The sequence below is a fragment of the Typopeltis vanoorti genome, chromosome 16 (genome assembly GCF_054136105.1).
Source record: "Typopeltis vanoorti isolate ZY-2024b chromosome 16, IOZ_Tvanoo_1.0, whole genome shotgun sequence".
NCBI classification, from domain to species: domain Eukaryota; kingdom Metazoa; phylum Arthropoda; class Arachnida; order Uropygi; family Thelyphonidae; genus Typopeltis; species Typopeltis vanoorti.
Window position 1 is genome coordinate 6,778,027 of NC_143564.1, and position 27,080 is coordinate 6,805,106.

At 34.5% G+C, this 27,080-nt stretch overlaps 1 protein-coding gene across 1 annotated transcript; it reads left to right on the plus strand.

The window, feature by feature from the left end:
• The first annotated feature begins 22,437 nt into the window (after positions 1-22,437).
• On the plus strand, positions 22,438-22,848 carry LOC150097839 (protein CFDP2-like). The gene has a single exon (XM_090406603.1). It carries the CDS (start codon positions 22,438-22,440, stop codon positions 22,846-22,848), a length of 411 nt encoding a protein of 136 aa, XP_090262729.1.
• The last annotated feature ends 4,232 nt before the right edge of the window (positions 22,849-27,080 follow it).

Below are 27,080 nucleotides of genomic sequence, written 5' to 3' on the forward strand. Positions count from 1 at the left end.
ATCCATTTCTAGGGATACAGACAACACTTTTGATTCAGACAGCTGTATATAACAAACTTCTTGATAGAATGCCTTGCAATTTCAGATCGATGCTTATGACAGATGTACCAACTTAAGAAAAAATAATCTTGCCAATAGTATTACCATCTATGGTCGAGGCGGTTTCAGAACACCCTCTTATAATATAATTACTATCATTATTATTTGACACTTCCAGGAAGTCCAGGGGTACTCATCGAGGGAAGGCACCTGCTCTACCTCTACAACACTGTCTTCAGCATTCAATCACCAATTGACTGCAACTATACTAAGGCCATCTACCGCCGACCAACACTCGCATTTCCAATGACAATCACAAATATCCATTTCCACGCGGGATTCGAACCCGCAGCCTTTTAGCTGGAGAGCAAATACGCTATCCACTCGGCCAACCAGGCCGGCTATTTATTAATTATCATTTTTTTCAGTGTTTTAAAAATATTTATTAAAATATTTCTTTTATGGGAAATATTTGTTTTTTTTTTCACATATATCTGCGATGAATAACTTTATACCGAATAAAAGTTTTCATGAAGCTAAATATAATCTAAATATGAAATATATAAAATATTTCTGAAATTTAAAATATTTCCTAATTAAAAAAAAATTTTTTTTTAAAGAAATATATATATATATATATATATATATATATATATATATATATATATATATATATATATATATATATATATAGAATTGTCGGGGATTAACTCTCCAGAGACACGTTTTATAAAGATAAAATTTCAAGAGTATTAGTCCTCTTTGTTAACATAAAACAGTATGATATATTTCAATATCTCTCACTACATTGATGAGAAAATCTTATCACCGTACAATAATTGTAAATATTTGTGTTATTCACTACGCACGCTGACTATGGCAAATCAAACTAAATCTTGGAAATGCAATCAACGTATGTTGGTAGGTAGGACGATCATTCTTAACACAGTTTCAGCTCTGGAGAAATTTTTACATCGATTATGTTCGGACGTCTTAAACAAAATCGTAGTATTTAATCAGTGTTGTAGCCATAGCTTAAACTTAGTATTAGAAACGCTACAAAGTCTCAAGAAAAAACCTCTCCAGTATAATAAAAATTAAACTAAATAACAGTCATACATTTCGGATGAGAAGAATATTTCAGAAAATATGAACTACTATTCTGAAAGAAAGCCACTATTTATTCTTTAAAATTTCATATTCGAAATTGTGAGAAAACCATCCGATGAATGTTTCCTTTAAAAATGCTAAATTTAGGTTTGCCTGTAGGCAAAACGTTTATGTAGTTTTTGTCTTAACAAACATATAACAAGGAGGTCTGTGTGATTAGACATCTTACTTCGTTTATAAATCGAAGTCATTTGGGATATTCTCTGTTCAATGATGGTACGCTAAGAAGGGCTATTTATTATTTATCACCGACTTAAAACAGCTTTTCAATATTTGAATGCGATTGCTTTTGTTTTTAAATCTTGAAATAAATTTTACACGAAATATAAATTTCTTAAAACCGATTTCCTCACCAACTGTAAATTAATTGCAATCGTAATAAAAAAAAATATTTGCGCTTTCAAAAGAGGAAAAATGAACGTATGGTCTTTTTAAAATCCTAGGGAGTTTAAATGTATGCTTGAATTTCCTGATCTATATATCGTTAATATGGGATCAAGCATGCGACGACAGCACTGTCCATTTGTTTGCACAGCGTTGCTTTCATGCGTTCGTTAATTCCCATCGAACGTATCAATATTTCCAAGTTCCCATTCAGGGTCCCGATCTTCTTATTTCTGCCTACCGTCAATCATTAGGTTTTCCTTCAGTGTTCGTTTTAGCTTGTATAACCTTTCGAACAAATGTTCAGTTATTCACATTTCAATTTAGACAGTGTAATTATTTGTAGAAAATTTGCACATAATTGAAATTAAATCCTCTACTAGCTGCGTTGCTGTTTTATCAGGCATAATGAATTAATTTTGGTGCAATTCACATTCCAACGGAATCAAACTGGTCCTTCGGCTGCCTCGTGAAAGATTAATTTGTACGTAATATTAGTAATGAGTGTAGGCATTCTAAATTAATTGTAATCTCGGTGCCTTAATTTACTTCTTTCCAAACGAATGTCTCACGATAGCCATTGGCAACTACAAATGCCTCTACTTTTATCCCATCCGATTAATTTCTAATATTAATTTAGCAATATTTGTCCTACAAAGGGACGAAATGTTAAAACCGTGGAAATGATTATTCGGCATGCGGAATCAGGCTCAGATGATTAACGGAATATTTCATCGGTTATTTCTATGCCTACACATCATTTAAATACTTGCTTAGAATTTAGAGGACATCACTATTTATTTATACAAAACGTTCGATACTAACCACTATCTTCACTCGGTGATATTCTCGCCACCACTCATGAGGTTCTGCTCCTCTAGTTAAAATAGCCAATATACGAGTCAGAACTAAACTCTAGTGGCATAGTATTAACGTATAAGCTTCTTGTAATCGATTGCATCCATCATTTGGAGAAATATAATGTAGTTAAATAAAATAAATCAAATTAAAAAAAGTAGTTAAATTAATAAATCGATAAAATCAAACTTGAATTCAGACAACTAGGAACTGTTCATGGCAGCAGTGATAACTTACATTGGCATGCTTCAAGTATGTAAATTTCAGAGGGGAATTAAAGATCTGAAGAGATTTTATTACTATAAAAGTTTATAAAATAAACGGGGCTTGATAGTTTTCTGACATAATACGTAATATATGTTTGTATGCTGTACTTTTAAGAGGGATCTAAAATTCCCCCCTCTAAGGACCTGATGAGATGTATACCTGCACATATTGAAAAGATTGTATCTTTTGTTATGCACCCTAACTCGAAGTAATATCCTATGCTGATGTAGAGATCATTTACGAGCTGGTGAAGAAAGCTGAGCAAAAATGTAATTCACATCTGCTGTTTTACATATTTCAAATTTCATTGTACTGTGATACTGGTTTCTTATGAAAGATGTCCTTTCGATATTTTTTTTCTAAAAATGTACTGTTATCCATTAAGGAAACTAATCGAATTAGTGATCTTAGAAGACCTAATCAGTGTGCTTTTTTTATGCAGCATCGGCCCAATCTACCATTTCAATTTAGAAGAAAGTTGAATTGTTTCGTGACGTCAAATTTCTATGTTGAGATGCTCATAAATGTCTTCTCTATTTTTATTAAAATGTCAATGATTTTGTGTAAGCATCTCGTGGGATTCAACTGTCGTCTGATGACTTGTGGAAAAAGGTTTCTTTCCGGTCGTTAGCGAAATTGAACTATTTTACAGGCGCATCTGTAAATAACTGCTATGTTTACATGAGGCTCTCGTAGACCTTGACTCAAGAAAGAAAACAGCTGCGTATAATATCTCCTGTACCGATCTACTAGTGCATTATAAGCACGTGATAAATGAGTCTTCATAACTAAGTCTAAGAGGTCGTCTTTGTTCGACCAGGTATTCCATAAATGTTTACTTCATCTATTGTAACATAACCAGTAAAGCTGTAATAACGGACCTTTTTTGTGTACAAAGATAACAGATTGCCTTTTGGCAAAGTTTAGGAAGTGTGTGAAGAGCTAGTTAAGACGATACATTCTCCAGCAGGCAAAGGATTCGCCTCAGTGAAAATCCAATCCTAAATCATTCCCCTTCCTCAGAACGCTATCCATGAAAAATAATACCTCACTATCAAGCTCTCATTTCATGCTTCAAGATAAGCAACAGAAAAAATGTCTAACATTTTAAAGCAAAAACAAAACGATGTTTTGAAGAAACTTTTAGACAGGCGTTTAATTTTTTTTAAAATCAATCAGGAAATGAAGTTGGAAAAGAATAATGAAGAATCCTCCCACATCCAAAAACAATACAAATGAATGGCGAATTTAAAACTAATTCTTGAAGAAATCCCAGCATGGAAAAAAATAGTTTAATTTTGATTACTTGAACAAATGTCCCTAGGTATTTCTCCTCTTCTGTTTGTTACAAGACACAGTTCATTGGTACTGACAGTTGAAACTTGACTACTTTTCAGGATAACTTAGAAGAAATGCAGCATGGCTTTAAAATTTCTTATTCAATTTTTATAAATTTATTATTTTTTTATTTTAAAATACAGTTCAGTATTCTTTTGCATCAGTTTCATGTTAAGTAAAAGGATGTGTGTGTGTGTGGGGGGGAGAACTGGACACTTCAATTACACATATTTCTTGATGTGGACTCGTTTCGCCCAACATTTCATTAGACTTGCCGATCAATTCTCTGCCCGTGTGTATCGCCCAGGGAGGATGGGAGAAGGTCATGACTTAGTTTGCCTTTACACTAAGCATGGAGTAATTCTGTTCTGGATTTAAAATGGGTTTAAGTTTGCTATTGACAATGCCGTATGTAAACTTACGATTCAGTGTTGATCGGGTTGAACAACGCCATGGCATGTTTACTAATATTGAAGTTAACATAAAAATTCAACAATTATAAAAAATGGGCTAGTTTTCATCGAAGTTTAACCTACGAAAGACGTATATTCGACATTATGAAATGATGTTAATGATGCAACTTGTGCAGATATCAAAACAGGAACAAATCCATCCTATCCCTTCCTGCCTCATTTTTACTTCGACTAGCTGAAATTTTTCAGATGTAATGCAACCTAAGAAACAAAACTATATTCGAAATCTGGTCCAAATCGGTTCTAGATATGCCCTCCAAACAACGTTTTTATTTCAGTTCGACTAGACTAAATTTCTCAAACAACGCAAGAAACAGGCATTTTCCGAATCTTATCTGGCTCAATTGAGCTTAATAGAACAGGAGAATGAAAACGACATTTTTGCTTCTGTCACAAAAGATTCAACGCTTCAATTTAGAAGCCTGATCTGTTGGTTGGATGGTCGATCATCAGTAGGAACTTATAACTGCATTTGTTTCGAAGTTACTGCTGAAGAAACTGAGGCAGTAAGGATAATGTATTACGTCTTAATTGTGATGTTATTCTAATGGATTTGCGATTTCAAATGATGAAAATTCTCCTCGAGCTCCATAAAAAATTGGCTAACTCACCTTCATCTAAAAAGCCCGTATGAAGAGGCTTCACTCTCCAAACGTAAATTACTATTTTACATTTAGAAATAATCACAACAAGAGCATAATCACGCATAAGAAACTTTAGGGGATGACTACAACAATAATACCGAAATAATCACTTTGAAATGTAAGGTACCTCTCCGAACAGATTTTGCTTTCACACTACTATCCACTTCATTTTCTTCTGAACTACTTATATTTCAAGTGATTTTGACAACAAGCAAGGGAATGCACTTCTCTAACGAATAATTCAAACCTATTGAAATTATTAAACATACCTATTCATTTTTTCATATTAAGACAGCACTGTCCAGTAAAGTATTTTTTTAAATTACTTATGCAAATATGATATAAAGGATGGCAAGATTTATACACTGCAATTTTGACTAATGTTAACAAATAGTAAAAAAATAAGACGGAAGAATTAATCCCTGTCATAAGAAAAATACATTTTTGTGTAAGAGATAAAAGTGACAGAAGGGAAATCTAACTCATTATGAACTTCCGAGATTTAAAAGAAAATCTCGAGAATGATAAACTAAAAAGTTTAAAAAAAGCAGTCAGTTCAGTCCTTACTTTCTCATACGTGCTCCAGAAATGTTGAAATTCAATTTGCGAGCTTAAAACGTCGCAGGAAGTGATTGCTTTATCTGGCTGATGAAATCGTCTGCAAACCAAAGTAAATCAGTTTGAAATAAAGTTCTTTTAACATATATGCTTTCGCTCCCTCCTCCTCTGTGTGTGTGTTTGTCTTCTTTTACACGAAAGGAAGACTTATTGCTAATTATAATGATAAAAACAACTGTTACGAAATTAAAATCATTTCTTCATTCTTTGAAGAGGAATATTGTGGATTGCAGTAAGGACAGAAAGGCACTTCAAAATGCCAAAATATCAACATGTGAAGAGTTGAATATGTGCGTGTAAAATGTCAAAGCTTCTATTACTTAGAATAAAATATTTCAAGAATCTATTTATGACAAGGGGAAAAGAATTATCACCTTCACTTATATGGAACGGGAGATGACTGAACTCTTGTTTGTGGGAAAATTCAGATTGGGAGGAAATCTCTTCATAAATAAACTTAAACCAATTTGTTCTTCAAAATGAAGGAACATCAATGCTGAAAAACATATCACCTCACAGAAATTACAAGTGGAAATGAGTTGAATTTGCTACTCTCACCACTGAAGGATTTTAAACCTATACAATATTAGTTTCAAAGGATACTTCAAGCCTCCAAATACGGTTTCCACTCAAGCATACCCAGTCAATAAATTCGCTATGATCACTAACAGGATTGCTCTTTTGTATTGTGCGATGTAATTCCACTACCACCTAAAGACACAAGCTTTAATGCCTAGTGCTGAATTCCAACCAACAGGCTGCCCTCTAGAGCAGGTACGCTAATCATTTGAACCCCTACACGGACATTTAATGAATATCAAAGGAACACATGTAAAGACCACCAATATGAATCGTTAAGTATCACACTAAGGATTTAATAAAATTTCCATCAACGCACTGATCTCAGTTCTAATGATAGGAGGATTTCGTCCAAAGGTTTTTCGTTAGTTACCTACTGGGGTTAGTAGCGGATTAATATCAATAATCTTCAGAAGATTAAACTTGAAGTTATCTTATTTTTCTTCTTTCAAGTTAGCTTTACGAAATAAAAAAAAAAACAGCGATAAATAAAAGGGTAACAATTTAAACTTAACTAATTACGCATTAATTGAGATCGGTACAGCAACAGGATTCTATGGTAGAAACGGGAATAGAGAATTGCTATTCTTTGATAATTATACAGGACTCGTTGTGATCGTTTTGAACTGCATCGGTGTGCTACTTCGAATTCTGAGTGCAAACAGTGATTTACTTATGAGGCTTTGGTTGAAAACAGGGCTCTTATGATACTGGACTAAATTATATGTTTAACAGCATGAACATTATCCAGCCCTACTTCTTTGAAAGTTTATAATATTGAACAGATATTATACTTCACTTTACTAATTCAAACATCTCTCTCTTTATCCAGAATAATTCTCTTTTCCTCAAATTCCCATTATGAAATTATTCTTATGCCAGCGTGACTATGCGACGGCAGAGGAATGATACAAATACTAGGCGAAACCTACCTATACTTAGAATAATCGATTTTATGCCCATGAAAAATTTAGTTGTCCATTACGGTAATTCCGGGTTTAGATTCACGAAGACGAGCTTCGTTGATATTAATAAACCAGGAATAAAATTGCATGACAAATAATCCGGTAACATGAAAATTCCAATTAATTCAAATGTATTAATTTCCAATGATTTAAACAAGAAATTCTCTGTTCAATTCTAAGAGGATTCTCTTTGAGCATGCAATTGCTTATTGTAGCATGCATTCAATGAGGAATATGACTGCAGGTAATTTGTGAAAAATCTACTTTTTTTACTGCATTATGGGATCGACAGTCTCAAGAAAGGGTATCAAGTTTTCTTTGAACTCTTTAGTGCGCATTCTGTTTCATTAACGGCAGATCTCAAGAAAGGCTACGAAAACGTTTTATAAGAATGGTGTCACGGTTTTAAATCAATACCGGGAGGAGATTCCATCCTTCTGGGAATCAATTAAATGATAATCCTACGTTGTTTGTTTAGCCAAGATAGGTTTTTAAAACAAAGCAAGAGCATCGCATGGATTACACTAAGTTTATGAACGAAGCTACTGTTGCTTGTTGGATAACTGGAATATTATTTTAAAGAAACTAATCAGGCTCGCATCGTTGCATGTAATTCAAAACGAACCAGTCGTACATAGAGTATTGACTCGTCGTTATCTGAAGTAGTTCTCTTTGAATTTTCTAGATATTTACATTCGAATAATGGTTCGTGGCGACTCAGGTAACTGACATCGCACAAGATTCAGGACAAAATAGCACATTATAGATGCTTACGCTGTAGACCGAAAGAACTTGGCTATGCTTTTAATAATTCCTTACATTCCTCCCACCCCTTCATATTATTGCAGTTTATCGCATCTTCACAAGGAAGGATTTTTCATTCAGATGGTGTAAATTATATGGAAATAAGTTCAGGCGAATCATCATAAAATGAATAGGTCTAATGAAGTTATCTTCAAGAATGACCTACATAGGTAATATTGTTGCTGACCAGATGATTTGTTTATGAAAATAAGGATTATTTACAGTTCATTTAGTTCAACACGTATAGAGATGAAATCGGACTAGCTTCGCTTTTTATCAGCATTAACAGCAAAATCTGGCTCTCATGAAGTCAAGATCCATTAGGAAAAGTTCACCATAGCCATTGTGATGGTCTTTATACTTTGTCTTAAATTTATTCAAATTGATACCTTGACCTCAAATCCACAAAAAAACTTCGAATCCTTATTCTTGTTCTATTACCAATTCGATTATGCGACTTCAGAGCGCAGTCACTTGTTCTTCAACCCTCCACTAATCATTTCTCATTAACGTAGCCTTGTAATCGTATTTACACTTAAACAATTCCAACATGGTGGTAGGTTTCTTTGCCTGTATGATATTAGTTATAACGATATTAAAATATTGATAAAACTGTACTGTTTTGAATGATAGCTTACAATAAGTATCAAATAAAAGGTTTTTCAAGGAAAAAAACACGCTAATTGCATGCTTCATAATATATGTATTCGCCCTCTTCTCTAAATGCATCATGTCTAGAGGTGTGATTACTTCTCATCGATGATGTTCTTTGATCGGATGTTTTTCCAATTAAAATGTTGGAATACGCCAAGATTATTTTACAAACGTAAAACAGTGTGAATACAGATCCCATAATTCTAAAAACAACCGAAAACACGGTGTAACGACTTAAAATACTTTATTAAAGAAAATCCGTCTGAAATACTTGAAACAGCCATTATTCATGAAGGAGAACTAAATTATCGTCTATCATTTCGTTTAACCTAAGGGCATTTTCAGGCATATTCTTTCGATTTGGTTACAAAACAAGCTGTGATGTGATTCTGATTTTGTTTTCACAGTAATACTGGTTTTGAAAAAAAAAGTCATTAGTAATTTCAAAAGTAAAGTTCTTAAGGAGTAATAATTACAGCCTTCTCTCGTTACCGATTTTTTTTTATGTTATTCCAACCTACGAAAAGTTATTTTCAAAACTATAGTACATTTTGTACATTGAATGGCTTAAGAAATTTCATGTTCTAGCGATTTTATATATATATATATATATATATATATATATATAATAATAATTTTATTTATTTTCACAGAGTTCAGAAATCCAAATCCTGTTCTAGAGATCAGACTTGGATTTCTACTAAATACTTTTCCTTACAGATGACAAACCATCAAATGTCAGTAGGATTGTTAAATAAGGCAGTCATGACAGTCCTATTTGAATTACGTTATGAACACAGTACACAACACTCGAAGAAATGACGTGTTATTAAATAAATTTAAATAAAAATAGTATTTAAACAAGTTTTACAGATCTAATTATCAACTTTTTGAAGGATTACTTGAAAACATAAAGCACAATTGCGAAAACTAATGAATATGATCCGATCCATATTTCTTACTGTAAGAATTTTCCTTACATCTTCATAATTCAACATGCAACCCAAAGACTGCTAAAGAATGAAATATGGTCTACTTGTCGATAAGAAATAAATCATATTTTGCAATATACATTCATAGCATAAGAGAGAAGTAGGCACTCTGATTGCGAGTTGATGGAAGGCTTGTTTATTCCGTTACAAGCTGGGACCTACTGGAGCACAAGAAAATCTTGTGTGCGCATATCGTTCTGAATCGCCTTTTGTTCCTGAATTCGCATTTGAAGTTTCAGAAATTATCGCAGTTTTTTTTTTATGAAGGAAAGTTTTCTTACATGTTTTGAATATCTATAATAAAAATATTTTTTTCTTGTAAGTGAGAAAACCGTGTTCATTCTTTGTTTAAATAATAAGTCACATAGAACGATCAAATTCACAGAAAGGATATTTTTATTACATTAAAAAAAAAAGGTTGGTCAACAAACATTTTTGTATCAAACTAAGTATCTTTTTAGTGTAATAAGCAGTAATAAGTGTGTAAACATTACCTATTTAGTTACTAATAATATTAGTTAAATAGATTTAAGACATTTAATTAAGGGAATATTAGATCCCACATTGTTTTAAAACCGAATAAGAAACTCAAGGATCGGAATCCGAGAGTTTCATGCCGAATATAGTGTAGGATCTAATATCCCCTTAATTAAATAATGTTTTACATCGCCGAAATAAAGCCTATTGGCTCTTTATTTTAAATAAAGATTTAAGACTATTCTGTGAGTGGCCTAAGATACACAGATTATACACGCATAATATACATACCTTACACTCGAGAGGTTTATAAGGAGATCCGAATCCCAAAAAATGAGAAGAAATGTAAAGTTGATTGTATGGCGGAGTAAAAAAAAAGCAGACATTCGATGGATAAAGGGGTGTCAGGTACAAAAATCAGAAGAAAAGTAAGTCAGTTTCCGTTTGTCGCTCTGTTGTTTAATGAGGAGGTAGGTGAAGTGCTTTAACAGTTCACGTTTTGCCAGAAAGTTCATTTAAAATTACAGGCAGTTAGCCAGAGAATGCGGCAGAGCTGGAAAGGTTATGGTGAAAGCTGTTCCATTATGAGTTACTTTTCATTTTTTACGTCCACTGGTTTTATGGGGACCTCATGACCAGGACGTGGCTCATTTTTCTCTTAGATGTGCGTCTTAGTTTGTGGGGAAGACCCTGACATTTCTAATATTCATGTGAATAAAAGTGCTGAAGATGAGTGTTTCTGTTTTGTTAGTAAACTTGTTCTGGTTCTGAGAAAAATTTCAGATTTCACGTTTTATAATTTTTCGGATGAAATGGGACTGTAGGCATTTTTTTCCTTTATCCCTCTTGATTATCGACATGAACGTATTTACTTTTAACCTACCGCGTTCAGCGTGGGGGTCTGTTTTTATCGCGCAACAACCGTGACAAGAACGTGCTCTTTACATGATCCGCCAAATCGATATTTCACCTGTGTCAACAACCACCGCGCCACAGAAGGAAATAATTAAGACAGGAAAGAAGAGTAAAGCTACATCTGGACTGTTGTTGCCGAACCGTTCTGTTTCTTAGTATTGGTTTCCTAAAATTTAATATCTGGTATTACGGGTTGTACCACGTTCATAAAACGCGTCATTCGCTACGGTACGTACATCGATAAAGTTGTTCAAGTCCAGATTAAACACGTCTCCTAAATGTAACGCAGTTAAAGTAACAAAGGGAAGTGGCGAAGCGTGAAAGACCATGCAGAAAAAGGGATGCTTTTTTTGTATAAATATGAATAATAAAACACACTGGAACCAAATTACTTGAATAATTCTTAACCCAAAGAAAGTTTTCCTCCATCTGATAATGAGAAATCTGTTTGTAATGAATTACTCTTCAAGTAATCTTAATATCTTGTTGAAATGTTATACTTCACTGAATACCCTTGTCTATCGGGTATTAAAGGCAGAGGACACTGACAGCAGTTTCATTTTTTTTTTTGCACTTTCGTTGCATAAATTAATTCCTCTATGATGAGCGTACGAAACTGAAATTAAAATTCAAAATCCATACAGAGTTGGTTCACGTTTTATTGCTTCCTTCTCTTACAAAAGCCTATATTTCAAGCAAATGTTAACAGTCTTATAGAGTAAATCGTCGGTACTATAAGAACTCACCCATTAGCATAAGCATGCTAATGGATGAGTTCAAATTAAGAAAGAAAAACAAAAACTGACTGAACAAAAACTCAGATGATTCAATAAATTATGAAACCGATAGTTGCGAAATTGTACAAAAATAATGCAGTGTGCTTTATGTTACAATCACCCCAAAGGGATAAAACCATGTAGTACATCACTATCATCGGTGACTAAGAATTTTCATAATTATTTTCATTTAATGTTTACAGAATTCGGGGAAAAAAGCCAGCGTTTGGTCCACAAGACCAAAAAGAACTTTTAAAGCCACTTTAGACTTCCAATAAGCTGACCGGTGGTTCACTCATGGCCATGAAATTCATTTCACATCAAAAGATAATCATGAAAATTCGTGCCGAAGACAAAATGCTGCCTGCTGGTTGGAGGACGGATACACCAACCTATCGGTTAGCTTGATCAGCAGCCAACTAAATAAACAAAGAACCCTGACTGATTGGTAATAATCTTTGGGGAAATAATGAAAATCCAAGTTGGTCTCATAGCCGCTGTAAAGCTTGGCTAACTAAAGTCTTCCACTGGGGGAATACACAATCAAAATTTAACAGATTAACCAACCTTCGACATTTCATAACGTTTTAGAAGAATAGTAGTAAAGCAACTTGCTTTTGATAAAGCTTGCCTCTCATTTTTTGATTATATTTTACCGATAGTAAGATAGCAGCTACGACTTAGATTGGAATTGCGGGCACTGTAATAAAAATAGTTTCTTTTCAAAATGTCCATTTCGTGAAAAATAATTTTATGTTCGACGACTCTGTCTTAACGTTTTAAACTAGACTCTGTTCAACCAGGAGAACATTGCACGTGCATACTTAGTGAAGTAATCAGTCATTACAGTAATACCTACACTAAATACTCCTCAACCTAATGTTGTTCAATTTGTGTTTATTGATATACACATAATCTAAATATCTTAAGAGGCTATGCATATACTGGTCACCACGCAGCCTTTCTCAAATCATAACCTCCCAGCACTCAGACACAGAAGTGATAAACTGCAAATCCCACTTCAATAATATCCAAGCGACATTCATGTCTTAACCATTCACAGTACTAAAAAGACCAATGATAACTCCCCTCCATTGAGCCAACTACATTTACTGATGCTATCTATAGAAATTATTTTACCTAGTCTTTTATTAATAAGTTCTTAGTCACCTTAAAATTCTTCTGCAAACCTTGATGCCATTCACTGATCTTTTAATCCCTATATCTAGTGGCTATACGTTAAGAATTTTCAGTTTTTGTTAAGACTGAGAATTATATGTGGGGCTAAAAAACGTTAATTTAGCTTTTGATATGAATCTCGCCACAGATTTTCAAAGCATCTCAGGGACAATATCTTCGTGTATTCACGTACATTGTCCCATTAAAAATCGGGGATAATTTATGATGATCCTGTCCATAGTACGTTTTAAACATTTCGTGAATATGTTTAGTTTAAATAATGTGGAATTCCCTGTTCTCAACGACAAACAACTTTGGGCCAAATAAGTCCTCAAATAAGTGGGTAATAGTTAATAAAGGTTATCTAAAAGACTTAATATATAGCTTTTTAGGGGCACGCATGCTAAGTGCCATAATAAGGCTAACAGACAGTCTTATGCTGAAAGCACAGTCTCTGATATGATAGTTAAAATTTTTCCAGTGTATATAACATTAAAATGTTATAATCTAATCATAATCTAATATTTTAAAACGAAACATTTGATAAAACTCAGTATTTTTATTTTGCTCTTGCAAAACATTAATTTCACGAATAGATAAGAGATTTAGCTAATCGTTTGCAAAATTCATATTTTGATGAAATTATTGATTAAATATGCTTGTGCTAAAACACTCGTTTTTGTATTCTGTTACAATTAGCCAATTGAAAACATTTTGTACTCATGGCGGATAATTTGAAACAGATGGTAACAAATACAACCAATGAATTTAGAAAATCAGCCTCTGCTTTTAAAAAACGAATTACTTCTCTTTGATAATTCAAATCAAACTCACGAGTCTTCTTTAATATCGCTAAGTAGACTATTTACAATTCTAGTTCGCATTACATCACTTGAATCGTATTATGGCAAATCGTTCTGGGTGCGTGACGATGAATAATTCGAAAAAAACTAATGCGTTTGATATGAGAACGAATGGTGTAGTGTTGTTTTATTCACATTCTAAACCGATTCTGCATCCAAATTCCTGAAAATGACGCTTGTAAATATTGTTCCGTGTGGAAAATATTCTTCTCATACCCAATCGTAAGCGTAATAACCAAAGAAATGAACCCATTAGGATTCTACTCACTCACCCTTTCTCAATGCACTTTCGAATTACCATGAGAATCGCCGCCAACGTGTGAGAGGATAACCGTAGCGGATTTGCATTCTTTCGCAAGATATTGCTTCGCTTATTTTCAAGAAATGCGCTTTACTTGTACGAAGAATGACCCTTCGAGGTGTGCAGAAAGTATCAGGGAAGGTGTTTAGCAAGCAGTAGGAGAGTTGAAAGTTCTTCAAGTGAATAAATATGTTTAATAAACAGAAGTTTGTCTCCTCTTCGAGGTTCTCTACAAACAAAGTCTGTGAGCAATACTAATCTACTACGCGCACATGCGCATTAGGCAAGAGCATAATAACTGTTAGGCTAATTTCTGATTCAACTCGTAAACGATACATTCTTCACATATAAGTTCCTAATCATTAACTGCAGCATTTCTCTAAATGCACGATGTCCCAAGCTGTATTACAACAGCAAGCGCTAGGAAAGTGTTTATATTTTCATCGATGTATACATAAAGTAATATTTAAGTAAGTGAAAGTCGACCGTTTACGATGATATTAGCTAATACATGCATTATAAGAAGACGGGAAGAAGCCTATTAAATTCATGGAGTAGCAAAGGGTTGAACCTGTTGCATTCAGGCAAGGCACATGTTAGCTTGTGTACGATTTTTCCATCATGACAAGGTATGAATGCTGGTCGCTATTACCCTCCTCCTTTCCATTTGCAGCAAAGGAATCTAATGTTACAACCCCCCCTCTCTCTCTCTCTCTCTCTCCATGGTAATGCTAATATCCAGCAGAAACATCTACATCAACTGTATATACACACACCTGATTTAACAAAACGTTGAACAGGAAGAGGAGCCCATCCAGTTACTGTTGACTGATTTTCCATTGTTTCAATGTTTGATGAAACAGTCTCTACCAACAATCATGATAGGAGGTCCAAAGCACTGAAATCTGCTATAGCCATCTTTGTTGAAATATCTTCACGAAGTTACCATATAATCTACACATAAGACGATGTAAATCAATTACATCGTCTCGTCTGACACCACCTTGCTTTTTGCAGGTCTGAAGTGGCTTGAAGAAATAACAGGTTTGATTTCTAGTGCTTCTAGTGTTCTAATCATTAGCCCATCGATGATACTTAACACACGGAACTTTAAGTCACTTCAAGGCCTTCAAAATAAGCAGTGCGGTGGTCTCATCTCTGTGATGAAATAATTGGTATTAATAACTCACACTCTTATCGTATAGTGAGGATAAATTTGGCTGGTAATATAGAAGATTGGAATACTATTTTTAAGATTACTTGCAGTAAATTTGAACGATACATTTTCATCAAACTATCGCAGCTATTTGACTAAGGTTCGGTGACAGGAATTCCTTCCTCATAATGTAGACTTGTAAGCTGAATAACCTCTCCAGATAAAATTTCTTAATATTTCTATGAGGCTGTAAGCACATTGAAGTGGAAATTTTCATGATTGGTGCTCTGTTCCTTATAAACCTTAACGATGGCGAAGTTCAAGCGCTCTATGCGTAAAATGTAACAGAATAGAGCCGTTGGAAAATAAAGCATCCACTACCATGAGAGGCTGAAGGGGGGGGGTCAGATTTATATATTCTAGAGAGATGTTCCAATATAAGCACCGTCGAAGTCAACTTGCCTTATATAATAGCTTCTTGACTATCTTGTAGTTTGTCTTGCACCCATATTTTTAGTTAGGTTTCTAGATTTTTTCGAATTGAATGGCACTGATGTAGTAGGGTTGACAAAGGCAAACTTCCTATTAAAATATTGCCTTTATCCACATTAGCAGTAGGATGAGAGTGACTTAGAAGCTTGTAACATCAACTTTTGTAAGCAAAGTTGTCAAAGCGCCCATATTTTCCTTTTTCTTATTTCTTTTGTATTTCACTGCGTAGTTTTTTTTCTTTTAGTTTTGCTCTTAAAAGCTGTGCTAGTATCTGTTCTCCAACCTGCTTTCTAGAAAAATGTCAGTCTTTTTCTATTATTGTTTTTTCAATAAAAATCAACACTCTAAAGCATTTTTTATCCAGTACCTCTCGACAGTATCTCAGAATATTGTTTGTATAGTACACGAAGTCTCGAAATATTAGGAAACCTACACTTCTAATTCTGGTTAGAATTTGGTAGATTTATAATAGTTGTATAATTATAATGGGAACAACAGTCTCAATTCATTATACACGTCGTTCCTGAAGTTACTAAACATATTAACTAGAAATTTTTATTTCTGTTTATACATATCTGTTGTGGTAACCAGTCATTAGATACAAAGAAAAGTCGTTGTATAGCAACAGAAATGGCCATCTCTAATTCCTGTTAATTTCCATCCTCTTCAAATCAAGAAAGGGCGTGATTAAGGATCAAGCCAAATTTAAAATCGTTTTACACTTAACACTTTCAGAAAAAGAACCAATAAAAAAATCCAGCCAAGTTTTCGAAACTGTTACGAGGTTTTTATCTACGGTGGAATGTCGTGTAATTTTCGAAAGTTAGTTGTTACTGGCTCTCCCGTCTGAATGGAGAATTTATCTTTCATCCTTTTGCAAAGATTATGGAAACTCGTCAGTTATTCATGAGATTCCACCCCGATTTCTACTCTAAAATTTATCAACGTGCAATCCCGGAAGAATATATGTAAGAGTAAGGCCCATGTTTATGGCGCGCAGCCCGGTTCACTCACTCCAAGCATAATAAGAAGCAATATTCCCATCGAAACTCTCTCAAACCATTACAACTCTTTCATGCTACAAGTTCGGGTTCAATGCCTTATCTTTTATTAGAGAAAAGACTATCTGTTCAAGACACACAGAGCAAAAGCAATTGTGCTCGAATAACCAATATGATATTTCTGTGCTATCAGCTAGACAGTAACCTTACGCTATTACAAGGTTCCGTTCAATATTTTATTTCGCTATACAAAGAGATGGGATTGAATAAATATTCTGCTAGTATGTCGAAAAGAACATTTCATTGTGCCTCTCCGTTCGGTGACAATCTGTCAGAAAAGTAGATCCATTTTCCGACATAAGTGAAGAAAACGGCTCGTGCATTAAAAGAACACCTACCACTGGTCCATGATTCTGAACCTTTCATTGTAGGCCATTTAATCCATAAAATTCCATAATTCAGTCCGTTAGAAATGTTTCCTTCAGAACATTGTGAATGTGGTTTACCGGGCATATCAAAAGATATTTAAGTGATTAGGGCATAACACCAGAACTCATCAGTTAGCACTCAAAATGATTACAAAAGAAGACAAATATTAAACGATGTCAATTCTTTCTACTATAATAAAGAGAAAAAAAATTAAGAGAAAACATCTTGACAACCATCAAAGAATAAGATTTCAAACTAATGGATATTAGGAAGTTTTACACTACATTTTATTTTCTTCTTAATAATTTATCTTTCCAAGATAAATTTGGTAGTGTTAGATTCTGCTTTTTAATGCAGAACTATTAACGTAATCATAAACCATAATAAAAATTCAAATATAATAATAATTGGCTCAACTAACATCTACGCGAATAATTTCTTTAATAATGGAACCGAATGACTGCTTCCCTTATCCGAAGACACAAACACGCCATCCTAAACAAGAGGCAACTCATGGATGAACTTTGATTGTATAATTCTTCCTTAGGGCATTCATTAAATCTTAGAACATTCAAGCTTCCTTTAATGTATGAAGGTTGTAATGCAAAAAATAATTAGACGTAATTCGCATATTAGGGATGAAATATGGAAATGATATAATTTCGAGGGATGTTGCTTTATTTTGTGGATTTGTCACGTGTCGATTGCTAATAGCTGAACTTCCAAGATGTATTCATATCTATGCATATACAGTCTAATTATTTAAGAGACACAATGAGTTCCCGCTACCTACTCTTACAGCGACAACCCCACTTTCCAAAATAATGTGATGAGAACGGTAAAATAAGATAGCATCCCGAATAACATTTCTTAGCCTTGTATCAGAATTAAAAAGAAACAAAAGTGTCCCATAAGACCACCTAACGAATTTCTATACAAACGAATTTCGTGCACAAAACTGCCTGATGGTTCACCAGCACGGTAGTTAATCTTATCCTTGACGACGGTTAAGAGGAATTGAGAACTGGTTTCCTAACCCAGACAAAGATCAGCCTTGTACCTGAATGGAGATAATCCACACTCTTACACTACAGATCGTTGCTGTGCAGTTTACGATGTGTTTTACTACCGTTGTCTAAAAGATACTTTAAATTTCCTCGCTTAGATTACCCATTAAGAGAAATTTTTAGCTTCCAGCTTTTTAGACTTCAGTCAAATCCCTCACTATCTGCCCTATCTTGAGGATAGGATTGGTTTCTCACAAAAACCGAACGCTTATTTCACAAGGGAGCTAATAAAGCAACATTTCAGTCTGGTCATTCACCTCTGCAAATTCTCATTGCATATAATCCCCCCCCCCTCCCCACACACACACTCGATACAGGAATAGAGTACTCCAAATGGAGTCTTATCATTGTTTTGTCCCATAGTATTTTACTAACTCTGAAATCTGAGGGTAACGACGAAAAACGTCACCAGGAATAAAATTTCAAAAACAAAATAAACGGGAGGGAATCATTCATAATCAGGTACAGCAAGTATACGGTTAAGAAATCCCCTACTTATTCTACACAAAAACGTATGATTTAAGCATGAGTAATACTAAAGAGCCTTCTGAACTTAACCTGTTAGGAGTCATCGTAGCGCAGTCGGTAAAGGAAATGGATGTGAATACTGTCTATGGGGGAGAAGATTATTTTCAAGGGCTTTCCATAAGGAAATCGGATTTTCCAACCCTCAAGACAAATAAAGGCGCCAAAGAATGCGATTTAAAGCCATAGTAGATATTACAGTTAGAATAAACAACCACATTACAGCTATAATGACGTTTATACGAAGCCAAATCATTCATTGTTGTGTGACATGCTATTTAGACTAACATTTAAGGAGACGATGAGAAGGTTCATTGAAACAAACGTGATTATCTGTAAATTTTCCTTCTTTTCAAGAAAGATTTTTTATATACTCGTAAAATGTTGGAAAGACTTCTGAATGGCTGTATGAAGCATTCTTCAATTGTTGTATCTAAAACATTTCGTATATTTTAAGATGTTTTTGTATGCTATGAAATATCCAGGAAAGCGCATCACATTAACTGTTTTATGAAGTGAACATGAAATTTGTTGCATTGAGACTAAACACTCGCATTGAAATCTTCACTACCGAAGCAATTTCTGTCTCCAATAAGAAGAAATTAAACGAATCTTTCGATATGATCGCTATTAAAAATGTCATGCACGTCATGAGCTTAGCTTAGGGAAGAGTTCCTTGATATTTTAAAAGAAAAACAATTTTAATTGAATTATCTTAACACCAGATAGTATTCCACTACGAGGTGTTTTCCCAGCAATGCACTAACCTGAAGTTTCAACATCAACTGACGGGGTATAATGAAACAAAAGTCAAGTATGCCATTTAACAATATTATAAACAAAATAACTGAAAAATATCACTGATACAAATAACTTAAAAGACGTCTTCAAATAACAAAACAATAAATTCAACCTTATTATGTAAGGGTAGTTTTGTGATACTTGCAAATGCAGCTTTATTAGTTTCTCTCCGAAAATTCTAAAGCTAAAATTGCTCAGAACGCCATCCGATAAACTTAATGAACCATTTGCTAAAGCCGTTCTTAAAAGTAATATGCGTTGAAATCTTGGTTACAACAGAAAAGATTACAACAAGAAAATCAATTTCCATTTTAAAGGCTTAGACCAAGAAACAGAATTTCTTTTAGGTCGCTTAACGGAAATTGATAAACACTTCGTATATTCTACCTACTCTAAAAACATGCTCATAAGCATGGCGTTATGTAATGATGCTTTATCCGACCATTGTAAGAATAAAACACTTCATTTTTCTAAACAGGGGGAAATTGTAATTTCTTCTCGCGTTGTAATATTTTTATCATTTATTAAATGCAATATTTGACTTCAGAAATTCATCGTCATTAATGAAGTAATTAAATTCATTTCTGATTTATTTCTTCATTCCATATTGAGCAACTGTTTTTAGCTCTCAGTTATATTTGGCTATCTTTCCAACTGAGATAAAGTAGTTATAACTACTATTTGTGTAAAAGCGAAATCACTGAGATTTTATCTATTTGGCCGTTAGTTTTTTTTATTATTATTATTCCTTTACATGTTGCCTTTTTGAGCAGTTTTTTCAGACTAAGGAATTGATCCTTTTTCTAAACTGTTTTGTTTTAATTAATGAACTGGTACTATTTCAGATCTTCTGGTAAAAATCTATTCCTCTTGACAGTATTTGTTTAATAGATTGTTTTTTTAAACTGCAATGGTTTAATTTTCTTCTCTAACACATCTTAATATTTAAGTGTAATACTTTTTTGTATTGTGCACCATATTCTTTGCAATCATCTCAAATACGAAATCTTCTTTTCTAAATCTTTCTCTTATTGAGTCGCTCGATAATCTAGTTTGCACATTAGATCTCTCTTTCTTAATGTAAGTTTCCTGTTCGATATTAGGAAAAGTTTGAAAAGCGCTATAAATTGTCGTTTTTCTGTAAACTTTCAACTTGGATATCAGCACAGTTCTCAAATTTAGCCTCGCAGTATTTACTTTTTACAAAACACTCGAGGCAGAAACGACTGTAATGACAGTTGATAATGGAGTGTTCCATAATAACGGGAACCATTTCAGTGTCCTTTCCACCGTAGCAGCTTTTTATCAATGCACGAGCAGGCGATGATTGCCATCAACTCTATTAGCAGACATATTTTATCTTTCTCGCCTGGAGGTTTCAGAAAGCTTAAATTGGAAAATGGAGAATGGGAAAATACCAAAGAGAGAGAGAGAGAGAGAGAGAAGGAATCCATTGGAAAGGTAATTATGAAGTACTGTATTTGATTAGTGGGTCTGTTTTAGCAGCTAAATGTGCGAACAAATGTGATGTCCTGTAAAAGTGCCGCTGTTTTACGATAAAATATGCAAACTTTCAAAGCTAGCAAGTTTTATAAGCTGCTGGACATTTTCTGTCATGCTTAGATATGTGCAAGATTTTGAAACGATGTCCACACTCAGAATATGTAGTAAATTTCTTCATATTTACTCAACTGCTTGTTTATAGTCAAATGTTGTCCATAGTGGAGTTAATAAAATACCCACCGAAAAACTTTCTAGTTTATCTTCTCATTGTTAAACCGGTCACCGGGAAAACACTTGACTGCTATTCACAAAGCAACATCAACTTCAGATTGCTACGAAATATACAATTAAATCTGCTTCAACATGAACCGAGTTAGCTACTCCCGAACACAGGTGATAAGGTCTGTCGCCTCTCAAAACAGTCTAGCTACCTCATTAAACGCTAATGCATTTTAAATAGCTCGATCTTTTAATCTAATGCTAAAACCACATTGCTAAATGTAAATATCGCTAAATATGTAAATGAATATTAAATTCAAATGAATTAAATAACTTGTCCAATCTGGATTCTTTCCCCCAGAGGCAAAGCTACATGCCACCTGACGGGTCCCCAGGTTGTGAATCGGGGAATGGCCACCACAGATGGTGGCTAGCTGCGAATAGCCAATAAGCAGTCCCGGACAAGAAGTGGCAATACTAACAGGACATGGTGGGTTAGTGGACAACTCTAGTAACTCTGTAAAATGCCACAGAAGTCCAATGATGGTACTGCGTCAAGGCGCGATTAGGCCGCCCTAAGCCTAAACATGACCTATATGCTCATTCTTACATCTCTCCCGGGCTCTTCAAGGAAGAACTGAGGGTTTGTCAGATAAGTGTCGATGTGCCGACAGTAAAAAGAAAATACGATTGAAATCTGATTCCAAAAAACAAGAGAAAAGACTCATGCCGGCTCGGACATCGCCCGGTCAAACAAGGTCAGCATCCTCAATCGAGCAATCAAGCTTTGATCGAAAAATCAGCTACCGAAAACAAAAGCAGAAAAAAAATCAAACTCAAGCCTGTAAAGGTACATGGAATGTCCATACACTATGGGAAACTGGAAAATTGCAGTTGCTTCAATAAGAAATGTAGAAATACAGATGCGACATCTTGGGTATTTCAGAAATGAGATGGACACTGTCAGGAGAAACAAATGATGGAAGAGTTCTCTGGTCAGGAAATGAAAGTAACCATGAAGAAGGCGTAGGTTTAATGCTAAGTAACAAGGCCTGTCAGGCAATGATAGGATACAAGCCAGTTAGTGAAAGGATAATAGTTGCAAGATTCAGTTCCCAACCATTTAATATCACGACCATTGAAGTGCCCACTGCGGAGAGTATATATGAAGACATTGAGAGATTTTACAGATACCTACAACTAGAAATTGATGAGGTACCGAAGCAGAATATACGCATAATTGGAGCAGACTGGAATTCAAAGATTGGCAGAAATAACACAGGATGGGAAAATTTTGATACGGAAAAAGAAATGAACCTAGATAGATGCTTCTGGAATTTGTCACCGATAACAACTTGAAGATTTGCAATACCAAATTTATACAAAAAGATTGTCATAAATGGACGTGGCGCTCCTTCGATGGCAAACACAGGAACATGATCGACCTGATATTAATATACTAGAAATGGAGAACCTCAGTTCAACAGGGCAGTTCATTCCAAGGCGCTGATATTGATTCGGACCACAGCTGAATGATTGCGAATATAAGACTAAAACTGAAACAGAAATACAAAGGAAAGTTCCAAAAGGCTAGAGACATCTCAAGACTAATTGAAGAGACGCTAATGACAGCATATAAAACCATACTGGAAACTAAGCTTAAGACCACAAGTGAAAAACAAAATATAAATACAAGAACTGGACTACTGGCTACAGTACTAAACAGGCAGTAGAGGAAGCAATACCTGAAAAAGAGAAGATCAATAAGAAATGGATAACTCAGGAAACCCTGAAATTGGTACAAGAGAAAAGAGAACTGAAATTTAAAAGAGAGAAGTCAGAGGCAGCAAACCAGTTATACCGTCAAAAATGCAATGAAGTACAGAAAGCAGCAAGATCTGATAAAGCCAAATGGCTGGAGGACTACTGCAAAGACATTGAACAGTACTATGGAGAACACAAATCTAGAGAGGTCTACAAACTTATAAGAAATTTCAATAGGAAGTGGAAAACAAGTTCAGTAGTAGTCAAAGATGAACATGGTAAAGTATTGAGGGACAAGACTGAAATCATACATAGATAGACAATATATTGTAGTGAACTATATAAAAATCAACTAACTAATACTGCAACAAAAGTAATCAAAGAACTAAAAGCAATCTCTCCGCCAGCAGAGATTTTTGAAAATGACATCGTGGAAGAGGAGGTGAATAAGGCTATAAAACTTTCTAGAACAACAAGAGTCCTGGAAATGACAATAATAGGCGATATGTTAAAATATGGGGGAAAATTGGTTGTAAAAGAAATGAATAAGCTATGCAATGAAATATGGAGATCAGAATATACCCCGAAGAGTGGAAAAAATCGGTCTTAGTTGGTCTTCATAAGAAGGGCAGTGCTTTAGAATGCACCGATCACAGAATCATTGCACTAATGAGTCATCTTGGCAAAATGCTGATGAAAATACTTACAGAACACCTGAAGGGTCATATGGAGGTACGTTTTTCTAATGAGCAAGAGGAATTTCCAAAAGATCGAAGTACAGCGCAACAAACAACAAATACTTGCACTAAGACTAATAGTAGAGAAAGATCGAAGAAAGAACAAAAATATATACTACTGTTTCGTGGACTTCCAAAACGTATTTGATAATATTGACCAAAATATAACATGGGCTGTCTTCGAATCCTATGGTGTGGACAATAAATTGATCCGCCTCCTGAAAGATATAAACAACCAAGCACAAGCAACAGTCAGGAGAGCAGGTGTGACTGGAGATTGGTTTGCTACTAGTCAAGGTACAAGACAAGGGGAACTAATATCACCAATCATCTTCATCACACATCTGGGAAGGACACTAGATAAGATCAAAAAAGAAGATGGAGGCATTTCAATAAATAGAATAAGAATAAACTACCTCTACTTTGCAGAGGACATCGTCCTGATTGAAGAAAATGCAGCAAAGCTGGAAAGGACACTGCAAACATTATACATAGAAGGAAAACGATAACTACTAAATGTCAATTTTGAAAAAACAAAAACTTGAAACAATGATATTTGGACAGCAAGAGTTACTGAACTAAGTACCATTGAAGGATTTCAACTGTAAAATCTGAAACACTTCACATATCTTGGTTGCCACGTGATGCACGACTTGGACTCAAAAAGATGTAAAAATTAGAATAGCCAGAGCAATAGCTCTCTTAAAAGCAATGGCCAAAATATGGAAGAGCTGAGCTATAAAAATGTACAATAAACTGCACATTGTGGAAACCTGTGTCTTTAGCAGCGTGCTCTATGGATGTGAGGCCTGGGTACTCCTGAGAGAATCTGAAAGGTAGATGTTGGCATTCGAGAGGAAGTGCTATAGAACGATCTTGGGGATAAGCTGGATGAATAAAACGAACAATGAGGAAATCTATAGGCGAATACAACCAAACGAAAACCTGACACAGAAAATAATCGAAAGGAATCTACGTCTATTTGGCCATATATGTAGAATGAATGATGAGAGAAAATTAAAAACTTTGCTGATTGGAATGATTGAAGGAAAGAACAAAAGAGGAACACTAAACAGAGAATGGGCGATGACATCGCCAGATGGTGCGGAAACTCTATACACAAACTGAGCCATCTTGCACAAAACAGAATGCAGTGGAAGAATCTTATCAAGATGGTATCAGACACCTACGGGCGTTGAACCAATGGTGGTTGTTGTTGTTTTTGTTAAATAACTTTAATCCAACCTTTATTACACATTTCGCTGAATTTCCAAATGTTTACAGGAAAAATAAATCAGAACAGCAAATAAATTATACTAAAATTACTTATGAGAGAGAGAAGTAATCACCACATATCATAGTTCCTTGTCAGTGGGTTATTAACAGAATTTATTTAAGATTAGTAAACACGGAGCAATAAAATTATTTTTCTATCATTTAAAAGAATTTGAACGAACTCTACACAAAAATTAAGCAACGCCCGATTTTATTGCGTTTAAAGAAAACGTGATGTTTGATTTTGAAGAAATATTTCTACTCTTTGTTAATGATTCGCGATTTACAAAAGGCAATGCTTCATACAGTAATAGCTGTTCGATTAAATCTGCAATTCAATTATGTCTTTAAACTTAACGCAGAAGAATGTCTTTAAATTATTGCTTAGGTCTAAATTTCATGGAAGTAGATATCCATGTTAATATATATATGAAGATGGTGAAAATGTTTTTTTTTTTTTTGATATTTTCAAAATCCAGGAAATCTGAGATGATTTTATTTTAATATTGGATGTGTAAATTATTAAATGATTGTCAGTAGAGGTAGATTTTTGAAAAGTAATAACGCAAATTATCAGCTTGCCTAAGGGAAGGTTTCTAACTCCGAGAAGACTTGCTAATTTATCCCATAATTTTAGCATTTTTCTCGTACTCTTCAAGTTTCGTGCACTTAATCTTGATGATTAAATACTTCGTCAGCCCAAGATCCTTTCATTTCACCTGAATGTGGAGAATTTCTTTAGCTGGATGAATCCCGAACTCAACGGTACTCCGTTTTTTCGGACTCCCTGCATATCTAACACGTTTGTGTTTTGTTCTACACCCAAAAATGTCACATACAGTCGTCTGTGTGAGAATCCATATTGGTAATAAGGACATCAACAGCAGCAACATCGAAGCTCTTCCCACGGGCCTTTCTGATCGATCTTAATTGCAAAAGTCATATGTCCTATTAAAAGGAAATGGAAAGATCATACCGTACCATTAGAAACGCTATAACTGACTTTGCTCTACAAAAAGAAATAATAATAAAAAATAACTATACAATCCTCTTATTGGTTCCCATTACATTGTAAAAATATTTGGTGGGATAACTTCGATTGAAACATTCGGGAGTTCTGATTAGTTCTACAGAATGCATCAGGCGATCTACTTAGTAAAAATATCAAGGTTTCCTAAATGAAGTGTCTGCGATCAAGTCTTAATTTAATTTGTTTTTTATTTTCTCGCTTCGATTCGAATATTTTGGGATTTCTTATTTATTCTGGTTTAATTAAAGCACAATCCTTATAAACTCAAAAAGCTACATGTGATCGTCCGGCTTCTACAAACATCCATGCCTAAAGCGGGATTCTCACCCAAGACCTATCGGTTGAAGAGCAAGTATGCTACCCACTCGGCCAACCAGACATACAAATTAGTTCTGCGGAATGCATGAAGTAGGAGATCTACTTAGTAAAAGTTTCAAGGTTCTAAATGAAGGACCTCTGATCTTATTTCGCATTAAAATAAGCCACTTAAAATCAGATAGTTGCACATTCAGTACAAGACACAAAATGATACATCTAATCACCCAAAAAGGCTCGTATTCAGAATCAAGACTCCTTCCCTAAAGATACTTAATACGATCACATATTCAGGACAATGCGTGATGCGATTTACGCAACTTGCAAGGACCTCGATAATGCCGCGCTTATAAAAAAACCAATTCTATTGAGATGGTGTAAGAATTTGTTGAATGGAATACGCGTAGTGGTGTTTAGTGTCACAGTTTGTGGAATAAAACGTGGTTACGAGACCATTTGTGGGTTGGGTT

Excerpts from the sequence above, each read along its gene's own strand:
- LOC150097839 (XM_090406603.1), top strand. The coding sequence starts at position 22,438 with ATGAGATGGACACTGTCAGGAGAAACAAATGATGGAAGAGTTCTCTGG.